General features: G+C 47.3%; 1 protein-coding gene across 1 annotated transcript in view; it reads left to right on the forward strand.

Moving 5' to 3' along the window:
* Nucleotides 1-24940, forward strand: part of TCF7L1 (transcription factor 7 like 1) — a 165281-nt gene that overhangs the window by 116889 nt on the left and 23452 nt on the right. Inside the window, exon 4 of the mRNA XM_066267537.1 lies at nucleotides 24698-24781. Coding sequence (XP_066123634.1) covers nucleotides 24698-24781 — 84 coding nt within the window. The remainder of the gene's footprint in view (nucleotides 1-24697; nucleotides 24782-24940) is intronic.

Here is a 24940-nt window from a genome sequence, read left to right on the forward strand (position 1 = left end):
TGGCAGCTTGCCTGGGGCTGTTCCCGTGGGGGCGGGGGCGTGACCTTGTGATACAGGATGGACCTGAGAATGAAAGAGAAAGGGCCAGAAAGCACATTCTGGTCCAGAACTCAGAGGTGTAGAAATTCTCGATTTGAACCTAGCTTTCTCATATCATTGGAAAGGTGTATTTGTCAAGATAGGAGGAGAAAGCACATGTAACAGTTGGTTAGCTGGAGCTGTCACTTAAATATGTCCACGTATCTAGACTCCCATCCTGGGCCCTGCAGGTCCTAGGTCCTGGCCTGCCTGTGTGCCCCTCCGTCCTTAATTGCAGCACTGACCTTAGACACCCTCTCCGTAGTTTCCTCTAGGAAAAGACTGTCCTAGATCTTTTGCTTATTTATTAATGCACTGGTTTCAGAATAGAGCCCTGCTCTGTGTAAAGTGTCCAGGTGGCGACCTGGACTCCCCATTCTTCAAAGTCTAGGTCAGATCCCACCTCTAAACTCACTGCACACTCACACTCTCTGGCATTTATCACTTGAGCACAAGTCCTTTCTGAGGCTGCCTCTGAAGCCACCTGGTCTCTCTGTCCCCCGGCCCTGTTCACGCAGCACAAGCACGCTGGCTGCACAGTATTTGTGGAATGAGAGGCGCGCTCGCTGCAGACTAATTAGTGTTCTGTGGGCCCGTGTTGATTTCTCAAACTGCTGTGTCAGTAAGGCCTCCCTCCCCTAAACACAGTCAGACCCTCGAGAAAATCAGGCAGCCAGCCTGATTTAACAAGCCCAATAAACCCAGTCCTCGGTTTTATTTTCTTTGGGGTGGGTTTGCTTGGGAATTTATCTGTAGAAAATCTTTGTGTTCACTGCTGTGAGGCAAATTTTTTGCATTCACTTATTCTTTCAGCGGTTTGGCCCTATAAAGTGGGGCCAGCCTGAGGGAGAATTGTGAAAGAATTTGAGTTTGTCTTTGGTGGTAGGAATTAAACAGCTTCTCTAGGCCTTGCCCTCGAACTTTTAGCCCAGTTTACTGTTGAAAATTGTGTCTCAAGGGGTAGAGAAGTCCGTGGGATAATGGAGATTGAAAATTTTTGAGATTTAGCCATTTTGTTTTCTTTTTTCCTTAGAGAATAATCTTTTGGAAAATAGTTGAACACCCTTAGAGCCTAACAGTTTTTTAAGTTGAATTCAAGTCTCAAGTCATGGCTTGATTTGTTTTTGCTGAACAATGGACAATAATTAATGCAGGTGGAGAGCTGTGCAGTACCAAGACGAGGGACAAGGACCGAGGAGAGGCAGCATCAGCTGAGCATTTCTGAGCTGTGTGCAGGAGGCAGGGGCCTCCGGGGACATGCTCCCCAGCAGACTTAGCGGGCTTGCACCAAACTGGAGAATTAGCTTGCTTCTCCATTTCCTGGAGGCAAATCAGAGCACCTGGAACTAAGACAACTCTGGAGGGCAGGCCTTGCAAACTTGCCTCATTCACTAAGGCCAACACCGCTGTTTCCACAGTGTTACAGTGACAGTAGCAAGGGTAAATGTTGATAATGGCTCATAGCTAGTGAGTGCCTACAAGGAGCCAGCCCTTCCCGGGTGGTGCACAGTCCCGTGCGGTAGGCAGCGTCACTTCCTCTGTTTTACAGGTAGGGAGGCTGGAATTTAAACTGAAGAAGAACATTGATGTTTCTGATTCATCCTTTAAACAAACCTCATAAGTGAAGTTCAGATTCAGGCCTGGTCATTTGTTAATACCTGTCTAAAAGATAGTTCTGTGGTCATTTAACAAGCAGGTGTGGAATATTGAGCTGTCATCTGTATCACACATACAAAAGTTCTAAAAAATAGTCTCTCTCACCTTCAGGAAGCTCAGGATCACTTCAGCCCTTTCTAGAAAGGGCAGGTACGTCCAAGTGGCAAAACTCCAACACAGTGGTCCTCAACTCGAGGATGTAGCAGTAGTTCTGCTGGGACTTGGGGGTTTTATTACAATTACTAAGCATTTGCTTACCTTTGATAATAACATCTGTCACAGGCCCTGCACACATATTCTGAGATCTTTTCTGCGAGTCACCTTTCTGCTACTTTAAATTAGTACCTTTGTGGTTTAGAGTTAGTTACTGTATAGTAGTTGAATATATACTCGAGCATTGTTATAGTTTTTGACTATGTACAGAATTATTGCTGGGGTGTGTGTGTGTGTGTTCCAAAGTCAAAGCTATAAAACGGGTCGGGAACCTATGGCTCACGAGCCAGCTGTGGCTCTTTTGATGGCTGCATCTGGCTCACAGACAAATCTTTAATAAAAATAATAATTATGTTAAAAATATAAAACATTCTCATGTATTACAATCCATTCATTTCCTACCACTCATGTTCATGGTTGCGGGTGGCTGGAGCCAATCACAGCTGTCCTCCGGGACAACACCAAAGTTTTATTGGATAATGCGTAATGTACATGGGTTGTTGTATGGCTCTCATGGAATTACATTTTAAAATATGTGGCATTCATGGCTCTCTCAGCCAAAAGGTTCCTGACCCCTGCTATAAAGTGTACTTCTAATAATATTAGAATTGTTTAAGCCCCTAAAACCCCCATAAAGGTTAACTGTAATACCAGAGGGCCCACGGGTCTGTATGTGGGGGTATTTGGTTTCTGTCAAGATGCATCACACACACCAAACCTGGATGCCCTGCCCCATGGCCACTGTCTATTCAGGCGTTAAAGGACAGGGCATTTTCAGTGGGTCTGTAAGGATGATGCTCAGGAAGTCAGGCCCATGGGACCGACATGCTGAAGGATCTGACTCATGGTGCAGAGTGAGGGCTGAATATGATTCTACCACATTCATGGGTCTTGACAGAGGTTGTAAGGACAAGATGATATGCTTTAGCTGTGACCAAAAGCCAGCCTAAGCAATCAGGGTAAGTAAAGGCAGATACTGTTGAAGCCAAAAGGAATATGTGGGTTCAGGGCTTCCTCTGTGCAGGAAGCCTCAGGTTCCCGCTGGCCTCTGACAAGCCAAGTAGAGGCTGCAGGGCTGGAAAGACTGTGGCTTGGAGGAAATTGAGTGTCTTAAGTCCCCAATAAAGATATGGGGGTTCTAGGCACCATCATCAAAGACTTGTTAAAAAGTCAAGTTCAGAGTTTCCCAGGAAGACTTATTTCCCCACAGATATTGCCAAAATGAAAAGAAAACGAACTGGAGACAAGCTGTTATACATGGGGGATACCCAGCAGCCACCAGGTATCTTGGGAACCTTGGAAGCAACTAGAAAGCGAAGATAAGGGTTGTGGTACCTGGAGTTGGTGCCTAATGTTATCTTCGACTCCACCCTGGGTAACTACCTGATACCAAGGAAGCTTTGTCCTGAGGGCAGGGAACTGGAGAGTAATACTGGGTATTTGCTGTTTGCTGTGGCTTCAGATATATTGTTCTCACACCTGACTTGGAACTCCAAAAATAATAGAGAAGCCACTATGAGGCCTTTCTTCTGTATAAGAAGGGCCTCATTGTCTCTCTCTCTCTCTCTCTCTTTCTTTTTCTCCCTCTCTCTCATACATTATGATGGGTACATATCTTTCAAATGCAACTGGGCAGAGCTGAGGTCCATTGGGAGCCCCTTGCTGGTACTTGGGCCACTGAGCAAAGGTACATGGTCCAGGCCCCAGCAAAAAAGTATGGCAGCTTTTTATCAAAAAGCTCAGGAGCATGGACAGTGAAACACAAACCAGAGTAATGAGAGGTGGCTAGGACATGGGTGCAGGGTATTGCTGGAAGTTGGGGCAGGTAGCTGGAGATAGAGAGGGTATGCTGGGGCCCAATGCACACAGAGCAGGCAGGTTATTCCGCAGGCAGTAGGGAACCACCCACTCTCAGCAGGGCAGTGACAGTCAGAAGCATGGAGGCTGGGCTGGCCTGGGGAAGGGTGGCGCCAGGAGGCGAGTTCAGAATCACGCTGAGGCCCAAGGCAGAACTGAGGAGCACGGAAGAGGGGAACGAGTTGATAGACAGTCCAGAGTTAGAGTGCATGGCTGGGTCTTCCATCAGATGTAGGAATTATCCCATCTTGGTACAATAGTCAGGGTGACTATATGATCTGGTTCACATTGGTTGTTTGTTGTATTAGGGTTCTCCAGAGAAAAAGAACCAATAGGGGTTTTATGTGTTGTGTAGTGTAGTGTAGTGTGTGTGTCTGTGCGCGCGTGTGTGCGCACATGTGATTATGGAGACTGGCAAGTTCCAAGATCTGTAGGATGACTCAACCATGTGAAGAACTGATTGTTTAATTTTAGGCTGAGGCCAAAGACTTGAGAACCAGGAGACAACGATTTCTGAAGGTTAGCAGGCTCGAGACCCAGGAAGAGCTAATACTCAGTTCTTTTTTTTTTTTTTAAGTCCAAAAGCAGGAAAACAGCCCATATCCCAGTTCAAAGGTCATCAGGCAAGAAGAAATCTCTCTTACTTGGGAAGGGTCAGCCTTTTTGTTCTATTGAGGCCTTCAGTTTACTGTGTGGGACCTACATGCATTACAGATTATATAATCTGCTTTACTCTGTCTACTGATTCAGATGTTAATCTCATCCGAAAGACCCAGAATAATGTTAACCAAATAACTGGGCACCCCGTGGTCAAGTTGACATAAAATTAATCATCACATCCAGTGTAATTGTTTAAAATGTTCCCCTTTGCTTTCAAAAGAATCCTGGTTTGTGGGGTATTGGGAAAGTGGGTCAATGCTGGGTTGTGATGAGTGTGTGTGGGATGGAGCTGCCTGCAGCAGGATGTAGAGGCACTTGAAACTGAGGGTGAGGGGTTCAGGGCAGTGGTTGAAGCCAGCCCCAGAGGTAGGAGTCATCAGTGGACAAGACTACACAGGAAAGGGGGCTGAGAACACCAGCTTTTCCAGGGGTAAACCAAGACACTAAGGGGTTGGGGGAGGTAAGTGGAAAACCAGCTGGAAAGGGTGTCTCAGAAGCTGTGGGCTTCTTAGGGAAGAGACTTGAAAGATGGCGTTGAATTTGGTAGGTAGGAAGTCAGCAGTAACCTGAACAACAACAGTGGAAGCCAGATTGCAGGGGGCCAAGCACCAGAAGGAAGGGAAGGGACCACAGAGGGTGTTTGGGTAAAAAGACAATATAAGGGAGAGATAGCAGCACAGGGGCCCGCCCAGCTGTGGGACTCTAGCCAATTGGACAACAGTGGGTGTTTTGGGTTTTTGTAAAAAAGACTATATAAGGGAGAGATAACAGCAGCACAGGGATCCGCCCAACTGTGGGACTCTGGCCAATTGCACTGATTTTCTTTCTTTGTGAGGAAAAGTGGAAATTGAGAAGGAAGAAATGACCTACTCAGACTATGACTTTGAGTTTAATTCAATGTGTTTGAGTGACTCTGAGTGAGCGCCCCTGACCTCAAGGGATTGATAAATGGTGTGGGCATTTAAGAATGCAACGTGGAGGCCCTGGCCAGTTGGCTCAGCAGTACAGCGTCGGCCTGGCATGTGGGGGACCCGGGTTCGATTCCAGGCCAGGGTACATAGGAGAAGCGCCCATTTGCTTCTCCACCCCCCCCCCCCTTCCTCTCTGTCTCACTCTTCCCCTCCCACAGCCAAGGCTCCATTGCAGCAAAGATGGCCCGAGCACTGGGGATGGCTCCTTGGCCTCTGCCCCAGGCGCTAGAGTAGAGTGGCTCTGGTCGTGGCAGAGCGTTCCCCCTAGTGGGCGTGCCGGGTGGATCCCAGTCGGGCGCATGCGGGAGTCTGTCTGACTGTCTCTCCCCGTTTCCAGCTTCAGAAAAATAAAATAAAGAAAAAAAAAGTTCAATGAGCAGGTGGGTGGATGCTGGCTCTGGGGGATCAGAGTGTAAAGAGATCCTGGGAGGTCATCTCTGAACAAGGAGCCCAAAGAGTATGTAGAAACTGCCGGAAGTTATTGGGGGTAGGGGTTGTTAGCATCTGGGGTCAGCTCTGAGCTCGCATTAACATCACCTGGGGAGCACTGAAAACTATGCTCAAGCTCTACCTGGAATAGTTAGCTCATAATGGGGAGGGCATGGGAGTCAGTGTTGGTAAAGCACCTCCAGTTAGCGCTGGGGCCCAGTGAGGTCTGAGCCCCAACAGACTGGGTTATCTCCACGACCCTTCCCCTCTAGGCAATATGGCACCCACACTTTCCCCCTTTGGGGCACCTGTCTGTGTTCAGTCAAGGAAGGGAAAACTGAAAGAGAGGCCAAGGGGCACGCCTGCAGAGCAGCTCAGGAAGGGCCTGTGCCACTGCTGGTCACAGCACTGCTGTCCCAGCGTGACTCACCCAGCAACCGACGAAGATTCCCACGCAGCTGAGGGCACCCTGTTTTGGATCCTAACGGTAGTTGAGGGGAGCTGTCAGGGCAGGACAGCATTTGAGGGGAACTAGCATTCACAGATTCAGAGATGAGAGAACAGAGATTGGAGTAGAGACGTTAGTGATGATTTTTTTCTGATTGGTTTTATCTTTCTTTAAAATTTCAAATTAAAAAGTGATTGCCATTGTATATATTTGTTTTTAAAGCAATATAGGGTTAGCCAAAAGAAGAAGAAGGAAAAAATCCATAACCTTGTCATCATAGGTAAGTTTAGCTCACCACTTAGTGTGTGTCCTTCTAAACCTCTCTTCAACACACTTATAAAAATATATTTTACAAAAGTGGGACTCTATTCATGTTTTGTATACTGCTTTTTCACTTAATAGTATATAACAAATACCTTTTCATGTATATAGTCACCTACTTCATAAATTCAGATATCCTAATTGTAGCATAATATACTTAATACCTTTTGGCTATTTGTTATAAACAGCTCTTCAGTGAGCATTCCTGCAGCTATATTTTGCTCACATCCTTAATAATTATTTCCTTAGGATACATTCCAGGGGTGGTAAGCCTTTGGAAGACATGGATACATACCTCCAAATTGCACAAGAATAGTTTACTAATTTGCTCTCCCACGAGCAGGGTATGAACAAGTGCCCATGGTAATTATAGAGAAAAACCTTTGCCAATTCAACAGACTAAAAAAAGTATTTAACTCATTTCTGAGTTCATAACTTCTTTGTCTTAAATTCTGCAAACAAATAGAAGTAGAGCCCAGAGGTTTTCCTTGAATGTTTGGGTAAGTGCCTAGCCCTAAAGGATCTTTACTGTCTGACCCACTAGGTCACTGCCTCTGGGATATCTACAGCCCTCCCCAATCGCGTATGCCCCAATCTAGATAAAGCCTTTTGTTCCCCTATCATTGACTGGGGCTGTATCCGGTATATGCATGGGGGAACCACCAGAGGGCAATGTGGAGCCACAACTATGCTCGGGTCTTCCAGTTTCTCCAAAATGAAATCTTGAATAATACAATTATTCCTTTGTTGTGTTATATGAGTTGCTGATTGGCCTTCATAATATTGATTTGCTTCAGGTAATAGTTTGTTCCCTTCCAATTATTTTTATATTCTCCCCTATTGTTTATATGTGGTTGTAAAATATAACCCATCCAACCAAGCTCTTCCATAACTAGAAGCCAGGACACAGAGGTTGTTCTGATCCCAATTCTACCAGTGTCCTGAGTGTCCTTCTCTGAGAATTGCCAGCGTGGACTTGAGCAATGGTGTCGGTTTTTTTCTCTTCTAGCACTAGTATAATGAAAGGGTTACAGTGTAGCCTTTGGGATAAGACAGGACTTGGGTACATTACTTAACTTCTCTGGTCTATCCTCTAGTCAATGAAGAAAATAATAGCATCAGCATATAAGGCCGTGAGGGTCAAATGAAATAACACAGTATAATGCTTGACACACACCAGCTAATGCATAAACATTATCTTTTCAGAAATCTGTTTACTCCTCTGTGCTGACAGTTTGCTGTCCTGGGCTTTTGTACCTGTTTATCTGCTGAAACGGTACCAATATCAGACAGAATCTGAATTTCAGAAATGCTGTATCCTGCAGGAGGGCTGAGCAGCACAGTCCCAGAGCCATGGCCTCAGCTGCAGAAGAGCTAGGATAGAGATAATCAGGTTATTTTTTGTGATCAGTAAACTGTAGGGGGAAATATTTAAAAAGTTGGAAGCAGATATGATATCAGTGAATGTTCGATTCGATCATTCTTATTGATTTAAGTAATGGAGTCTTTACTGACTGGTAGACGACCCACTGTCAGGGGACAAACACAGTCACTCTATCCATTGCCTTCCCAAAAGGCTCTGGTTATCACTGCTCTCACCCAAGGCCAGCAAGATATTAGGGTCTCTGGCAACAACCCCAAAAGCATGGCCACTGATTGTATCTTTGGATACACTTCCCCCTAGAGCTGGCTGGCAGGGACATTGTGCTCTGATTCAGTGAACTCGAAAACACCTGAAGTAGTCACGAAGCACCTCTCACAAATGATACACCAGACCAAGGGCTGTGGGGACCCAGGGGACAAATAAGATTTAGTTCCAATGGCCAAGAAGCTTAGAGCGCCTGACCAGGAAGTGGTGCAATGGATAGAGCACCAGCCTGGGACACTGAGGACCCATGTTTAAAACCCCGAGGTTGTGGGCTTGAGCGCAGGGTCACCAGCTGAGCATGGGATCATAGACATAACCCCATGGTTGCTGGTGCTGGCTTAAAGCCCAAGGTCGCTGGCTTGAGCAAGGGCTCACTGGCTCAGCTGGAGCCCCCATCAAAGCACATATGAAAGAGCAATCAATAAACAACTGAGGTGCCGCAAACGAAGAACTGATGCCTTTCATCTCTCTCCCTTCCTATCTATCTGTCCTCCTTGCTCTCCCTCTCTCTCCTTCTCTCTCCCTCTCTCTCTCTCAGCCTCCCCCAAAAGAAGATTAAGCTTAGAGCAGCGGTTCTCAACCTGTGGGTCGCGACCCCGGCGGGGGTCGAACGACCAAAACACCAGGGTTGCGACCCACAGGTTGAGAACCGCTGGCTTAGAGGGAGATGGGAGAGAGTCCATAAGTCTGGCTATGAGCAAGAAAGTCAGTATAGCAGCAGAGTGTGCCGACAGTGTGGAGGAGGGACTGAGCTCAGACCCACCACTCTCTTATGCACTTGTAGGTGAAAGCCTAAGAAATCTTTCCCTCCACCCTCTCCCTAAACATGGAGAGGGGTTAGGGAACTGTAGCAAGGCCAGGGGTGGTAGAGATGGAGAGAATACTGTGGTAGCCAGTGGACAGGACTTTGTGGCTGGCTAGGCAGCAAACAGTGAGGGAGAGGGTAGAGGGAAAGACTTCTTAGGTGTTCACTTAAGAGGGCACAAGAGCATGGTGGGTCTGGTAAAAGCATTTGGGAAGAAAATAATGGTGTATCTTGGATATGTTGACTTTTGTGAGCAATATAGAATCCCTTCAGGTTCCTAGGAATACACTAACCCATAATTTGCTGCAGACTCTGGATGGCCGTAAACACGTGGCTCAACACAGTATTCCTCACATCACCTATTTGCATAATCTTTGCCACATAACACCTATACTATTTACTTCCTTTATTTGCATCGACTCACTTTTTCCCACTTTAAAAAGTGGAGCTCCATTGTAAGCAATAGTGTTCAAGAAATCAAAGTTGTCCTTTCATGTATGTGTGTGTGTATACACATAAGTTTGCAGTTGTTCATATAGAAAATAATACAATAACTAATCAGAAATAATACAAGAATAAATTCTGTTTCATTTACTCACAATTGTAAATCTCCTTTTGCCCCACCGTGTATATAATACGTATATATTTTGATGCCTATTACAGTGAATAGTTTAAATACTAAAAAATTGATGTGAATGTCTATAGTAGAATGGAGGTGGAAATTGGGTCTGTGGTGCAACACTTTTCCATGAAGTAAGGAGAAGGAGGCATGATGAATTTGGGTGTTGTGATAGTACATATAAAGTATGTATCTACTTACAGAATACCCACAGTAAATGTTCATTTCTCAGCCCTCTTCCTCTATCCTATCCTAATTTCCTGTGGGTGTTCTTACTCCAGTACGAATGCAGAATCCTTTTGTCACTCCCTGTAAGTGACTAACCCACTCATATACATGTGTTTGCACGCACACGAGGATAGGGCGCAGGAACCTATACTTTCAGCTTCTTTATCAGGAGGGATGGCCTGTGTGGAGGTGGCTGGTGTGGCCTTATTCTCGGCGTCCTCTTGCCTGTCAGGTCAGAGTTCTCTCCCAGAACTGCCCATCTACTGAGGGAGCTCCTCAGACCTTTCCCACTTCCTGGTGCCCAGGGGCTGTTGACTTTGGCCAGCTGCTAGGCCTGTGGCCTGATGGAAAAGGGTTCTGGAGAGAGACCTCCAAGCTCTGTACACAGGGAGGCAGCTCCAGGCCGCCTGGCAGTTCTTTTGTGTATTTTACTGGCCCAAGATAAGCACTTCCTGTTCCCCATTGATTATACACAGATCCTGCTTCCTTTCTCCTCAATACCTGGGATGCCTTCCAGCTTCTCCTCCCACAGGGGGAAATCCATCCACTTCAGAATTCCCAGGCCTGTGCTTGGTCAATGGGCTTTCTGCACATCATAACTGGCTTGCTGTCCAGCCACATTCCTTGTGGCTCCTCACGTCTGTCTAGGAACATAGTCCTCAGGTGCCATCAGAAAAGAAGTGCTCCGTGGCCACTCTCAGCCTTCTGCTCAGCAGTTCCAGTGTCTGTCATCTACCTTCTGCTTCAGTCAGAGACAGTAAATAGACTGCACCGCCAGATCAGGTGTAGCCAGCTGGCCGTGGCCGCCTAGTGCACTGCGTTAGGGTTCCAAGGTCTTTCCAGTACTACTGGGCAAGAGTGCCAGGAAGAGTGGGCACACAGGGGAGGTGTGGCAGCACGTATGCCCATATTTGCTATCCCAAGATTGTAAGATGAGATTGAAGCTTCTAGAAGACAAAATGCAGGCCCCTTTATCCTTTTCATCATACCGTAAGAGCCTAACGCCCTGTGTAGGATCATCAGCAAGCAGTAAGCTCTGAGCCTTGTGTCAACCCAGGAGCTTCCAGCAGGCTATTTACCCCCAAAAAGGGGATGATGGTACCTGATTTGTCTATATCTAGGGGTCGGTTACGTCCAATGTGGTAATTCACATACAATACTTTAGAAAGTGAAATGGTTACACAAGTGTATCTTGCCTGTATTACCCAGTGCAGATGCAGCCCCCTGTACAAAGCTTCCGGTTTTCCCACGAGAATCCCATCACTGTGATTCCTCCCTTCTCTAATCTGTCATTTGATGAATTATCTTAGTAATTTATACACTTTAAAAATATCTTTCCTGTGACTATCATGCACATAAGGAGCTACCTCATTAGGAGATACTTACTAAACGTTCATGGACTGCTCTGTTCAGAGCATTCACTGCATCTGTCTTGATCAGTTCACTGTAAAAGCAGGCAGTTCTGTAAGAAGGGGAAGCCACCTAGTAGCTTTAAAGAGCATAGTTTTATGTTGGGGCAAGTGAGGCAGGGCTGAAGACATGGGAGGGAGACAGGAGCAGTGATAGCAGTGCAGAAGAGGGTTTGGGACCCTGTACTTTCCATCTACCACACCGTGCTTTTTTTTTTTTTTTTTTTTTTTTTTTTTCATTTTTCTGAAGCTGGAAACAGGGAGAGACAGTCAGACAGACTCCCGCATGCGCCCGACCGGGATCCACCCGGCACGCCCACCAGGGGCGATGCTCTGCCCATCCTGGGCGTCGCCATGTTGCGACCAGAGCCACTCTAGCGCCTGAGGCAGAGGCCACAGAGCCATGCCCAGCGCCCGGGCCATCTCTGCTCCAATGGAGCCTTGGCTGCGGGAGGGGAAGAGAGAGACAGAGAGGAAAGCGCGGCGGAGGGGTGGAGAAGCAAATGGGCGCTTCTCCTGTGTGCCCTGGCCGGGAATCGAACCCGGGTCCTCCGCACGCTAGGCCGACGCTCTACCGCTGAGCCAACCGGCCAGGGCCACACCGTGCTTTGATGTGGACAGCACTTTGTCATTTTGAGGCAAGGTGGCCTGCAGCCCACCACCTGCTGGATTCAAACCAGTGGGTGACCATTCCAAAGTGCTTCCCCGATAGAAAGTCTGAGGCCAGGAGACCAGATACAGACAGAAGGCTACTACAGTGGCCCAGCCACAAAACAGAGAGATCCGACCCCCTGGGCTCTAGCAGGATGCTGAGAATCCACAGACGTTGGCGGCCAAGCAGAGTGAGGAGAGCAGCTAACAGACAGTAAGTTGATTTTGAAGTTTCTGGTTGGGTAAACTGAAGGCACAGGTTAAGGGACCATAATTAACCTGGGGGTTACTTTTAATAGCTTTGCTTATTGTTGCAAGGGTCATCGTAAAAATTCCCAATGAATAAGAAGAGCACAAAAAAGTGTGTCTTTTAAATTGCCTAAAACGCTAAAACCCAGTGAGCACATTTTGGTGACTGTCATTCCAATTTCTGCAACTGGCTTTTCTCACCAAGCAGTTTAACCTGAGACATTTATTCAGGTCAGTAAATGCTGACCAGCCAGAGGGCACATGGAACCTGAAACCACAGCTGAGGAGAAGGCTTCTAGGCAGGAAACATGTTTTCCCAGACCTGCCAGATAAGATGAGGCCTGAAAGACTCCCCAAGGATTTGGCAGATAAAAGGTCAGCTGCCTTTATTTTCTTTTTCAAATCATCAGTGGTCTTACGGCAATGGGGGCAGAGTGACCATGAGGACAAAGAAGTGGAGGAGAAGGTGTGAGGACATGGAAGCAGCCTGCGTAGAGACCAGGGTGGGGAAGGAGGGAGAGCGAGAGTGTGGCTGTGTACCACTGTCTTCCTGCTCACCCGGCCTGGTCCAGCGGCTCCCTGGGCTCTCCTCTCCTCCGCACTCGCGCACGCCTATCCGAGGCCCACAGACCCCTCCCCAGTGTACCTCAGCCCAGCCTGCTTCTGCACCTGCACATTCCATTCTTGCCCTGTCCCGGACTCCAGCAGGCTGAAAGCCCACTTCCATTGGCCACACCGTCTTTTTCCTAACCTTCAGATCAGAATCTGTACATTTGACAATGCCTGGCCTCACAAGAAGAGAAATGGGAATTGAAACAACAGTGAGCTACTGCTTTGCACCTGTGAATCGGGCAAAGATCAATGAGTTTAATAACAATGTGGGCATACTTATGGGAAATAAGCTCTCTCATGTTGCTGGTAGCCGTGAAGAAGACTGCGAGAGATATTTAGTAATACTTCTTAAAATCTAAATGTACCTACCTTTGGCTTAGCAGTTCCCCTCATAGCTGGAAATGTATCCAACACCTGTTTTTATATATGAACAAAATGATGCATGTTAAAGCAGTGGTCCCCAACCTTTTTTGGGCCACGGACCGGTTTAATGTCAGAAAATATTTTCACGGACCAGCCTTTAGGATAGGATGGATAAATGTATCACGTGACCAAGACAAGCGTCAAGAGTGAGTCTTAGATGGATGTAACAGAGGGAATCTGGTCATTTTTAAAAAATAAAACATCGTTCAGACTTAAACATAAATAAAATGGAAATAATGTAAGTTATTTATTTTTTTCTCTGCGGACCGATACCAAATGGCCCACGACCAGTACCGGTCCGTGGCCTGGGGGTTGGGGACCACTGTGTTAGAGGATACTTTTCGCACCAGTGACTGGGAAGCACCAACTTGTCCATGTCTAGTAGCTGTTGGCACTGCCAAGCAGTGAATGCTGAGTAGCTGTTTCAGGATGAGGCAGCTGTCTGTCTACTGATGGAGAATCAACTCTAATATGTTGTTGCTAAGTAAAGAAGAGCAGACATGTGTGCAGGGCAGAGGCCAGTGGGGCAGATGGTCTCACCTGATGGGAGGCCTGTGCTGTCCACATACACAGACATGGCCTGACAAGGCCCAAGTCAGAGGGAGAGGAGGAAGGGCCAGCCAGCCATGGCCGTTTCCTACGAAGATGCTTCTCTATGGTGTGTTCATTGTAGGTCAGTGAACACAGAAATAGTAGGAAGATGTGCCTGACCAAGTGTCCAGCTTTGCATCAAGATCGTGGCCCACTTCCTCCACAGACCGTGTGTGTCAGTCTTCCAAAGCCACCTGAACAGAGCCAGCAGTCCCAGCAGTGGGACCTGAGACTGCCCCGCTAGCTCTTGTCCACAGGCAGGGCTGTGCCCGAGCCAGCTGCTGCCCCGCCAGGGGGTAGCATGTCTTCCCAACACTCTGTCAGGGGCTCCCCTGGGCGCTGGACATCATCCACAGGGGAGTACTTACCCATGGATACCAGCACATGCTGTAAAATTTTCTGCTTTAGAGAGCCAGTTGGTAGCATTTACCAACGCGCCCCTGAACAGGACCCAGTGATGAGAGTGGCTGAAGTGCATGTTAATCAGCTCTTCCCTGTCCTTGGGCAAGGTGCAGGCCATAAGCTTGTTGAACAAAAATAACTTAAAATTTTAGTGATTGAACACATGTTTCTTAAGAGCTCTCCACATGGCCAGCACTCTGCTTGGTCCTCTCCTGAGTGGCTGATGTACTTGAGATGATTCCCTGCCAGGAAGTAGGTGCTGCTCTGCTCATGTGACAGGTGAGACATCAGAAGTTCTGTAGGGCTTCTGAGATAACTTCCTCAGGGAAACAGTGTATGTGGGGATCAGCCAGGACTCCAGATTCTGTGTTTATTGAGCACCTCAACACAGTCTCCGCTCCGGGGAACCTACTGTGGCTTACACAGCTGCATTTGATGTTTTTCTCCATAGGAGGCTATTAGGTTCAGGCCAGTAAAGTAAAACATTCCCATTTTCAAGGTGAGATCATTGAGCCCAGAACCTGGAGCCCTGGTCTCTTGCCTCCTAGGCTGTGTCCTTCCACCACTAGAAGTTGGCCTATGGGGGAAGCCAATTTTTAAAAACAAACCTTTGGTCAAGCCTTATAGGCCAAGCTGGCAAATTCTCTGAAATGAGAGGGGAAAGCAATACTTGAAGGCCATCTGGGAAAGAAAGGGAATTATTGGGGGAAGGGGAGGAAATCCGTAGTTATGGGAAACTGAAACCCAACCAACCCACTCTTCTTTTTGAGTTTACTATTCAGTCATGAAATATTTCTGGAGTCCCGCCAGTGACTAAATGCTGTGACAGGTGCTAGAGAAAAAAAAGTCACCTCATTGGTTTAAAACACCACCCAAAAAATGTGGCTTTAAATAACTTTTCCAAGGAAAATTACTTCTGTCTTTTAAATTGAAAAGTGGATTATTTTAGGGTGTTATGGATGTATCAGATTTATTTTGTAACAACTTACTGATCAACAAAACCTCAAGAAGAAACCCAACCTTCTAGACCTGAGCAAACAGAGGGTGATTGTGTTTGGGATGTAGTGCCATCCACAAACTAAGCAAATGCAGAAATTACCCACCTTTAGAGAAGGGAGTTGGGATAGGAGTGTAAACCTTTCTTTTTCTACATTTGCTCCTGGATGGAACTCTGTCTAATCCATCATGTTTGGGAACCAGTTCTAGTCCTTTCATTCTATCTTCTTCAGTGACTCCTGAAAACTAAACCTTGTCCTCACTTGGGAAAGCCTGTCTCCTCACTGATGAGTTCATTGCTCAGTGTTGGTATATTTTAAATTTAAATCAACTTATGTCCATTTTGACAGAAGATAGAGAATCTTAAACAGGCCTCCAGGAACTGGCAGGGTAGGGGCGTTGCTCAGTGTTGGTATATTTTCAAATTTAAATCAACTTATGTTCATTTTGACAGAAGATAGAGGATCTTAAACAGGCCTCCAGAACTGGCAGGGAAGTGGGGGGGAGGGGACAGCCTCCAAGCTGCATTCACAAATTCTTGGCAATACTAAGCCAATTAACGTGAAAGCTAAATTGCTCAGAGTGAAAGGGGGTCCACTGTCCGCACTGCACATCTCTAAAGGACTCAGGAGGAGGCTGGGCAGTCCTGGGTTACAGATGTGGAAGGTGGGGCCCCTGACATTGGTAATCTACTGAAGCTCAGGGTGGGACACATCATGAATGTGGGCTTCTGGGTGAGGAATTGGGGGGTGCAGACATGACCCTTAAGGAGCTTACAGTCCAGAGGACAGAGAATTTGCAAAGGATAACATCACCGCATGCCAGGGGAACCCCAGGACAGCTGTAGTTCGGGAGAGTGACCGGCTTCCATGGGGAGCTGGAGAGAGTTTGGGTTTTGAAGGAGTTCATGTTTCCCACCGGGGAAGAGTACACCAGGACAGGAACCAGCCAAGCAATATGGCTCCTTCAGAGTGTTGTAAGCATTGTAGTGCAGCTGGTGTTGGGAGCCGGGGAGCCGGGGAGCCGGGGAGGTTGAAGCAGAAGGGTAAGTTGGCTGGGTCACTGGAGAGTAAGTACCACTTGACCCAGCAGCCAACCAGGGAAGCATTTTTAGCAAGAAAAGAGATCTGACAGGTTGATTTTAGAAGTCTAAACTCTATAGAATTTGGGAAACCGTTGCAGTAGTCTTAGTGATAAATGACTTCGTCCCCAATGTGGCAAAATAGAGTGTAAAGAGAAACTGATCATTTGTTCATGTTGTCATTTATAATACACTTTTCAATGTGAAAAAGTGCCTTTAGAAGGAAGTGGAGAGCATTTTGCACAGTGTCCTCATTGCTGTGTGGGTGGACAGCTGTCTGTTTTCCTGGATGGCTACATGCACCCTATGATTTCCTGAGAGGGAGGTCTGGGAAAGCCTCTCTTTATTAAAGGGGTCCTGGTTGTGGGGCCCAGAGTCTGTTTACCATTGGGGGCCGGAGAGGCATGAAAGACTGGAAAGCTAGAGAAAAGGGCTCTTTCTTTCTAGAGAAAAGGAGAATTTTCTAGAGAAAATTCCTCCCACCAAGAAGAAGCAAAAGGGACTCTCACCTGGGAACCTTTGGGGATGACTTGTTTCCTTGCTCCCAACTGTAGTGCGCCCCTTCTGGGGGCACCGCTGTGGATTCTGTAACATGAAGCTCTGCTTCCTCTCCTGCTTAGGCCCTGCTTAAAGCGTTTTCTGTTTTCTGTGAGAACATGTGAAAGGGGAGAACCTGAGCGTCTTCACCAAGGGGCCTATCCACACCAAAGAGGGCTGGGGGAGGGGCTGGCCCTACCTTCTGGGAGGCGGAGGGTTAATCTCCATAGCTCATTGGCAGTTCTGCCTCTGTACAGGGCATGCTGGGATTTCCTCCCAGCTGTTTTACATCATGAAGATTTGCATGTTGGGGAAATTCCAGGGCACAGCTGCAGTTAATCTGTTGCAGTCTTCCAGCGAAGGAAGGAATTCTGTAGGACCGTGTCTCCACCTCCCTGCAGGGAAAGGGGTTCTAGCTCTCTTGGGAGCTCCCTTCAAAGGGACCCTCCTCTAGGCCCGAGTCCAGCAGAAGCAGCCTGCCTGGCCAAACGATCACCGCGGAAAGGGCACTGTGAAGGGGCCTGGGATGCAGAGAGAGACCCAGAGCATTAAGAGGAGCAGCACACCTTATAACTAATAAAGCCAGCGTAACATCAATAGCAAGACTTAAATTTTTTTTAAAAGGCATAAAAAAGAAAACTTTTGTTTCTTTCTTAGGAATATTGAAGTAAAAATCTTGCCTGACCAAGCAGTGGCGCAGTGGATAGAGCGTCGGACTGGGTTGTGGAGAACCCAGGTTCGAGACCTCGAGGGTACCAGCTTGAGTGAGGGCTCATCTGGTTTGAGCAGAGTTCACCAGCTTGAGCCCAAGGTTGCTGGCTCAAGCAAGGTGTCACTCCATCTGCTGTAGTGCCCCCCCATCAAGGCATATATGAGAAATCAATCAATGAACAACTAAGGAACTACAACGAAGAATTGGTGTTTCTCATCTCTCTGTCTGTCCCTATCTGTCCCTCTCTCTGACTCTCTCTGTCTCTGCCACCAAAAAAAAAAAAAAAAAAATCTTAAAACACAGAATAGTACATGAACAAACAAGCCACCATGGCCAGATACGCTGTACCTGGGAAACACTAGGAAATCTGTCACTGCATACATCTCGTGACAGCATCAAATGAGAGAAACGAATACCATTCCAGCGGATGCCGGGAGAATTCAGTTGTTAACAGTGAAAATCATTTAAAAATAGGAACAAAAGCATCTTTAACAGGATCTGCATCACAGCCTCACTCTACTTCACTGTGAACCACAATAGCAGAGTTTCCCCAAGTGTGTTGCATGGAACCCCTGTCCCCAAAAAGTTTCCCAGGTTCAGTAAGATTGGTAAACTGTGTATCTGCCCTGTGTCCGAGAGTCACGTTACCCAGGAGCATATTAAACAGTTCATATAAATCAAGGGCAATATACTTGCCATTTGGGTGGCTCTGGGTTTTTTCTGTTCTGAGTATCAGAGAGAGTATTTATCCCATTGACAACATCTCATAAGCGGTGGCCATGGCTACCATTGATGCCACACAGGTCCCATGTTTTGCATTCCACAGAGCATCCCCAAGAGGTAAGGGGCTGGACCATCTTTACTACGTGCTGCAGCCTGGCCATGATACGTTGGTCAGAGCCTAGACTGGTCTAGGAGAAACCAGCAGTTTTAATTTGCCCACATGCCATTACCATGAATACATCCTAGTCGTAGCCAATGTCTCTTAATCCCCAAAGACACGCTCCCACCAGTAGTGGTTCCTCTGGGTCATCATGGGGCTGGCTCCCATGAGAATTACAACCAAGAATTTTATTTCCACTAAACATTGGACTGTACCTGATCCAGGAATTCAGAACTTCCCAGCCACCTCCAAATTTCTGGTGCTAAGGTGGGGGTGGGGGGAGTACAAGGGGTGTTGCTGGCTCCTTCTGCCCTAATCCATGGTTCTGGAGAGCTCAGCTGTCCCTTTAGAATATTCCTTTCTCTCAACTGCAATCCAGACACATTCCATGGCTGAGCTGCAGAAGGCTCCAATGTTTTTATAGGTCTCTCCCCCACCCCATTACCACCATCTTTATCACTTGTCAAATCTTTTTTTTAATTGATTTTAGAGAAGGAGAAGAAGGGAGAGAGAGGGACAGTGCCACTGATTTGTTGTTTCATTTATTTATGTATTCTTTGGTTGATTATTTTTTTAGAGAGAGTGTAAGAGGGACAGACAGGAACTGACAGGCAGGAAGAAAGAAAGATGAGAAGCATCAATTCTTCGTTGCAGCACCGTAGTTGTTCATTGGTTGCTTTCTCATATGTGCCTTGACTGGGGGGCTACAGCAGAGCAGGTGACCCCTTGCTCAAGCCAGCAACCTTGGGCTCATGCCAGCAACCATGGGGTCATGTCTATGCTCAAGCCCGACGAACCCACACTCATGCCAGTAACCTCGGGGTTTCAAACCTGGGTCCTCAGTATACCAGGCAAACACTCTATCCACTGCATCACTGCCTGGTCAGTCTTCTTGGTTGGTTCTTGTATGTTCCCTAAGTGGGTATCAAACCCACTACCTTGGTGTGTCAGGATGATGCTCTAACCAACTGAGATACCCAGCCAGGGCCTCAAAAATCTTTAAAAGGCAGAAAAGTACAAAGGAGGAAGTGACAGTCCTCCATTTCCCTACTTCCCAGAATGCATCCCTCTCTGCACACACACACACCCCACCCCACAGGATGGGCCGGAGCAAGAAGAGTCTTGGGCCAGATGTACAGTATTCCCAGAACTACCTCTCCCCACCTGTCTGACAGATCAGTAAGCAGGCAGACTTCAGTGGTAGACAAGGCTAAAGACTTCTATCTACCTTCCAAGCTTCCTGGTCTGGGTTAACCTCAGTGAGTAAACAATACAATATACAGATGATGCATTATAGAATTGTACACTTGAAACCTATATAGTTCTATTAACCAATTGTCACCCCAATAAATTTAATAATTTTAAAACATAAAATAAAGTCAGCCTGACCAGGCAGTGGTGCAGTAGATAGAGCGTCGAACTGGATCGCAGAGGACCCAGGTTTGAAACCCTAAGGTCACTGGCTTGAGCATGGGGTCACTGGCTTGAGTGTGGGGTCATGTCTATGATCACTGGCTTAAGCCCATAGGTCGAAGCCCAAGGTCGCTGGCTTGAAGCCCAAGGTGCTGGCTTAATCAAGGGGTCACTCGCTCTGCTGTAGCCCCCCTCCCCATCAAGACACATGCGAAAGCAATCAATGAGCAATTAAGGTGTTTCAATGAAGACTTGGATGCTTCTCATCTCTCTCCCTTCCTGTGTCTCTCTCTTTCTCTCTGTTTCTGTTGCAAAATAAATTAATAAATAAAGTCAGAGAGTGAGAGTGGACCCTGAAGAGAGAAGAGGCCATTGTGACCCCCTTCTCCCACCAGAATTCCATACATCTTGGTAGGTAAGTGAAACACTAAGCACATGATAGCCCCAAACGGCAGCTATTACTAAAGCCCTGACTGTGAGTATTGCGTGTTTGTTATTACATGTTCATACCTTGATAGCTCCAGCACCAAGGCAGACAGACCGTCGTACAGCACATAGTGTGCTGGATACCAGCTCCTCAACCTCTGAGCAGCAGTTCTCATCAGGGGGCAGTTCTGCCCCTCCAGGAGACATCTGGCAGTCAGGAGGGATTTTTGGTTATTACAAATGGCAGGAGAGTGAGGGCTACTGGCATTTACTAGGCAGGGGCCAGGGATGCTGCTAAACATTCTACAAGGCACAGGACAGCCCCTCCCACAACAGAATTGTCCAGCCCAAAATGTCAATAGTGTCAAGGTTGAGAAACCCTGTTAGAATCCTACAAGCATTGGCCCTGGCCGATTGCCTCAGTGGTAGAGCATTGGCCCAGCGTGTGGAAGTTCCGGGTTCAATTCCCAGTAAGGGCACACAGGAGAAGTGCCCATTTGCTTCTCTACCCTTCTCCCTCTCGTTTCTCGCTCTCTCTTCCATTCCTGAAGCCATAGCTTGACTGGAGCAAGTTGGCCCTGGGTGCTGAGAATGGCTCCATGGCCTTGCCTCAGGTGCTAAGAAGAGCTCAGTTGCTGAGCAGTGGAGCAACGCCCCAGATGGGCAGATCATCACCCCCTAGTGGGCTTGCCAGGTGGATCCCAGTCGGGGCGCATATGGGAGTATGTCTGCTTCCCGTCATCTAATGGAATTTAAAAAAATAATCCTACAAAGTCTCTATGCCTGACAGTCTATAAGGTCACTGCTAAAACCCAAAACTTCATCAGCATTGTCCCAAACTAGGAGTTGGACAGATGCCTGTGGGCTACCCCACTAGATATAAGAACATCCTTTGCAAGCCAACAAGAATAAAGAATGTGCCTGACCAAGCAATGGTGCAGTGGATAGAGTGTCAGACTGGGATGTGGAGGACCCAGGTTCGAGACCCCGAGGTTGCCAGAGTGAGCGCGGGCTCATCTGGTTTGAGCAAAGCTCACCAGCTTGGACCCAAGGTTGCTGGCTCGAGTAAGGGGTCACTCGATCTGCTGGAGGCCCACGGTGAAGGCACATATGAGAAAGCAATCAATGAACAACTAAGGTGTCGCAACGAAAAACTAATGATTGATGCTTCTCATCTCTCTGCGTTCCTGTCTGTCTGTCCTTATCTATCCCTCTCTCTGACTCTGTCTCTGTAAAAAAAAAAAAAAGAAGAATAAAGAATGTGCAGCAGGTATCTTTATGATTTTAAATAAGGAACCAGGTGCTGATGGAGCTGCTGAATTTTAGGAGCCTCCTCTTGTGTTTTGGGGGAGTAGAGGTTGGGACACTTCTCTTTCGTCCCTGATATTTGTGATTTTAGTTCAACTTTTAAAAAAAGAAATATTCTGGTTGTTGTTTTTAGAGAAATGAATAATGTTTAGCATTCAAGTGTCAGGTCTGGTCACCTTAGGTAACCCTACAGGACATTGATGTGTGTGTCTTCACTCAGCTCTGGGTAGCTGGTCCTGATCCAAGGCAGGAAAGGAGGGAGAAAAACCCATCAGAGCACAGAAAAGGCTGGGGATGGGGGTGGGGTGTTAAAGAAGTTGGTGTTATGACAAGCTTTATGACTCCTGTTGTCATGAAGAGTGTGAGATTTGCCTGACCTGTGGTGGTGCAGTGGACAGTTTCGGCCTGGGACACTGAGGTCGCCAGTTCAAAATCCCAGGCTTGCCTAGTCAAGGCACATACGACAAGCAATCAGTGAACAACTAAAGTGAAGCAACTGTGAGTTGATCCTTCTTGTTCCACCCCTACTCTCTTCTTTCTGTAAAATCAATAAATAAAATCTTTTTTAAAAAAGTAGAGTGAGGCCCTGGCCGGTTGACTCAGCGGTAGAGCATCGGCCTGGCATGCGGGGAACCCAGGTTCGATTCCCGGCCAGGGCACATAGAAGAAGCGCCCATTTGCTTCTCCACCCCCCCCCCTCCTTCCTCTCTGTCTCTCTCTTCCCCTCCCACAGCCAAGGCTCCATTGGAGCAAAAGATGGCCCGGGCGCTGGGGATGGCTCCTTGGCCTCTGCCCCAGGCGCTAGAGTGGCTCTGGTCTCAGCAGAGGGACGCCCCGGAGGGGCAGAGCATTGCCCCCTGGTGGGCAGAGTGTTGCCCCTGGTGGGCGTGCCAGGTGGATCCCGGTCGGGCGCATGCGGGAGTCTGTCTGACTGTCTCTCCCTGTTTCCAGCTTCAGAAAATTACAAAAAAAAATTTAAAAAAAAAAAAAGTAGAGTGAGATTTGAAGTCAAGAGGTCTCTGCTTAGCTCCTGTTCTGATCATAAAGTTGGGCAAGGCATTTACTCTGTCTTTACCGCCTATAGCTGATCTGAATCTTTGGGGCTGTCATGCATATTGTCCAAGCAGGGTTACTGTAAACATTAACCTTGGTCATGTGTATCAAAGTGCTTTGTAAACTGCCAGTGTGGCACAAACTTTATTCACTGAGGGAATTAGTTTTAACTAATGATACTATATTTGTCAAGGGCTTTTTTAACTTGCCAAAAACATTGAAACCCAGTTAGGCTCTGGGTAGAGAAAGAGATGGGTGGGGTGGGAAGAGTGGGAGAAGATTGCATCATCAGAGGACAGGGACAAAGGTGAGGCCCAGTATGAGGCAAGGGATGCAGGGTACCAAGGACCCAGAGCAGAAAGACTGTCCTTATTCAGGGGGTCCCCAATACCCTTTCACTCTCGTCTGCTTGGCCCGTCCCACCCACTGTCTATGCCATTCCCGGGCCCTTGGTAGATGTGTCATCGGATTGTTATTCTTGCCCATGGACACTTTTCTGAAAGCCCGACCCCTGCCCTCTTAGTCAATTTTTGTTGTTGATGAAAAGCAAAGGGGGCTTCTGGACAACCCCATCCCACTCCCCAGACCCTGCACACGTAGTCAAGGCCAGATCATGACTTTTTCCCTGGAATTTTATGACCAGAGCAAGGGATGATTCAAAGATTTCTTTTTGTCTCATGAAATTCTTCCTGGAGCCACCATTTCATACTAAAAATTTAATTTTCAGTGCCTTGGCCAGTGGCAGAATGGATAGAGTATTGTCCTGGAACACCAAGGTCACTGGTTTGAGCTTGGGGTTGACAGCTCAATCCTGGGGTCTACATCTAGATCCCGAGGCTACCGGCTTGACCCCGAAGGTTGCCGATTTCAGCCCCATTCAAGGCACATATGAGAAGCAATCAATGGCACAACTAAGTGGAACAATGAGTAATGCTTCTGTCTCTCTACCTCCCCCCTTTCTTCTGCCCTTTCTCTCCCTTCTCTCTCAAATAAATTAAAATAAAGTAATTTTCAAAGTAGGCTCAAGAATCCGCCAAGAGCCTGCATAGCTGGTCCGCTGCCCAGAAGCACCATATCAGTGTTGACGCTGAGACGTGTGTGCTTTGGTTCCTGGCAGAGACTAATGGTTTGCTTATGAAAATTATGGCTACCACTTATCAAATGTCTCTCACATGCAGAGCACCATGTTTGATACTTGACATTGTCCCTAATTTTTCTAACAGCCAGAAAAGTTAATGATAATAGCCTCGCCTTACAGATTTAAGAACTGCGACTCTGAGTTATGACGCTTGTCTGGGGTCACACAGCCTATGCTAGTAGAGTAAGAACCTAAACCCATGGATTTTCAGCTCCAGAACCTCTTCTGGGGCCCTCATGCCTCCCCACTGGCTCTCGCCAGAGACTGTGCCATGCCTGGGTTAAGGAGCAGCATTTTGTTTAAAAAGAGAGAAAGTTTTACTATTTGGTTTGGATTTTCTGTAATACACAGGAAAATGCAGGTTGTATGTTGGATTATCTTTTCAAGATTGAAAAACACTATAATGAAGTAAAGTTCAGCCCCTTGAGCATGAACAGGTATTACCCATGACCCTGCAAGCGTCAGGCAGGTGGTTTTTATTCATTCACTCACCAGATACTTCTGAAGAGACAGTTTCCTAGGAAGCGTCGTGTGATGCTGTAAGATATGGAAATGAAAGGGATAAGATTGCCATCTGGGCACTTTTGCTCCCATGATAACCACAGCAGCGAGGACTTGACCCTCACCAACAGATTCTTTGAATACTTTGATCTCTTTTAGGGTTGTGTGCATTCCCCCAAAATGACGGGACTGTGAATGGTAGTGGTGGTTAGACATGTATGCTCTACCTGTGATGACCGTCTGCACAGTAAGGAGCGTGTGCAGTTAAAACGAGTCGTGTCTGACTCACCAATAGCTCGGCCACAGAGCTCCTCTGCTCATGCTGGACCCCCAAGGCCTCATCTCACCTGCTACTCTGTGTCTCCTGTCTCCTGCACAGTACCTGCAGATGAAATGGCCCCTCCTTGATGTCCCCTCCAGCGCTACAGTCAAAGACACCAGGTCACCGTCCCCAGCACACTTGGTAAGTCTGTTTATCCCGAAAGTGCTGAAGGAATGCTCTTGCTGACCTTGTCTGTCACTGCCTCCCCTCGACCTTCCTGAAGCCACTGGCAACACTGGCATTGCCTCCACAGTGTGAGCACCCTGAGTTTTCAACACACCCTCTACCTCAACACACACA

This window comes from Saccopteryx bilineata, chromosome 3, assembly GCF_036850765.1.
Source record: "Saccopteryx bilineata isolate mSacBil1 chromosome 3, mSacBil1_pri_phased_curated, whole genome shotgun sequence".
Taxonomy (NCBI): Eukaryota; Metazoa; Chordata; class Mammalia; order Chiroptera; family Emballonuridae; genus Saccopteryx; species Saccopteryx bilineata.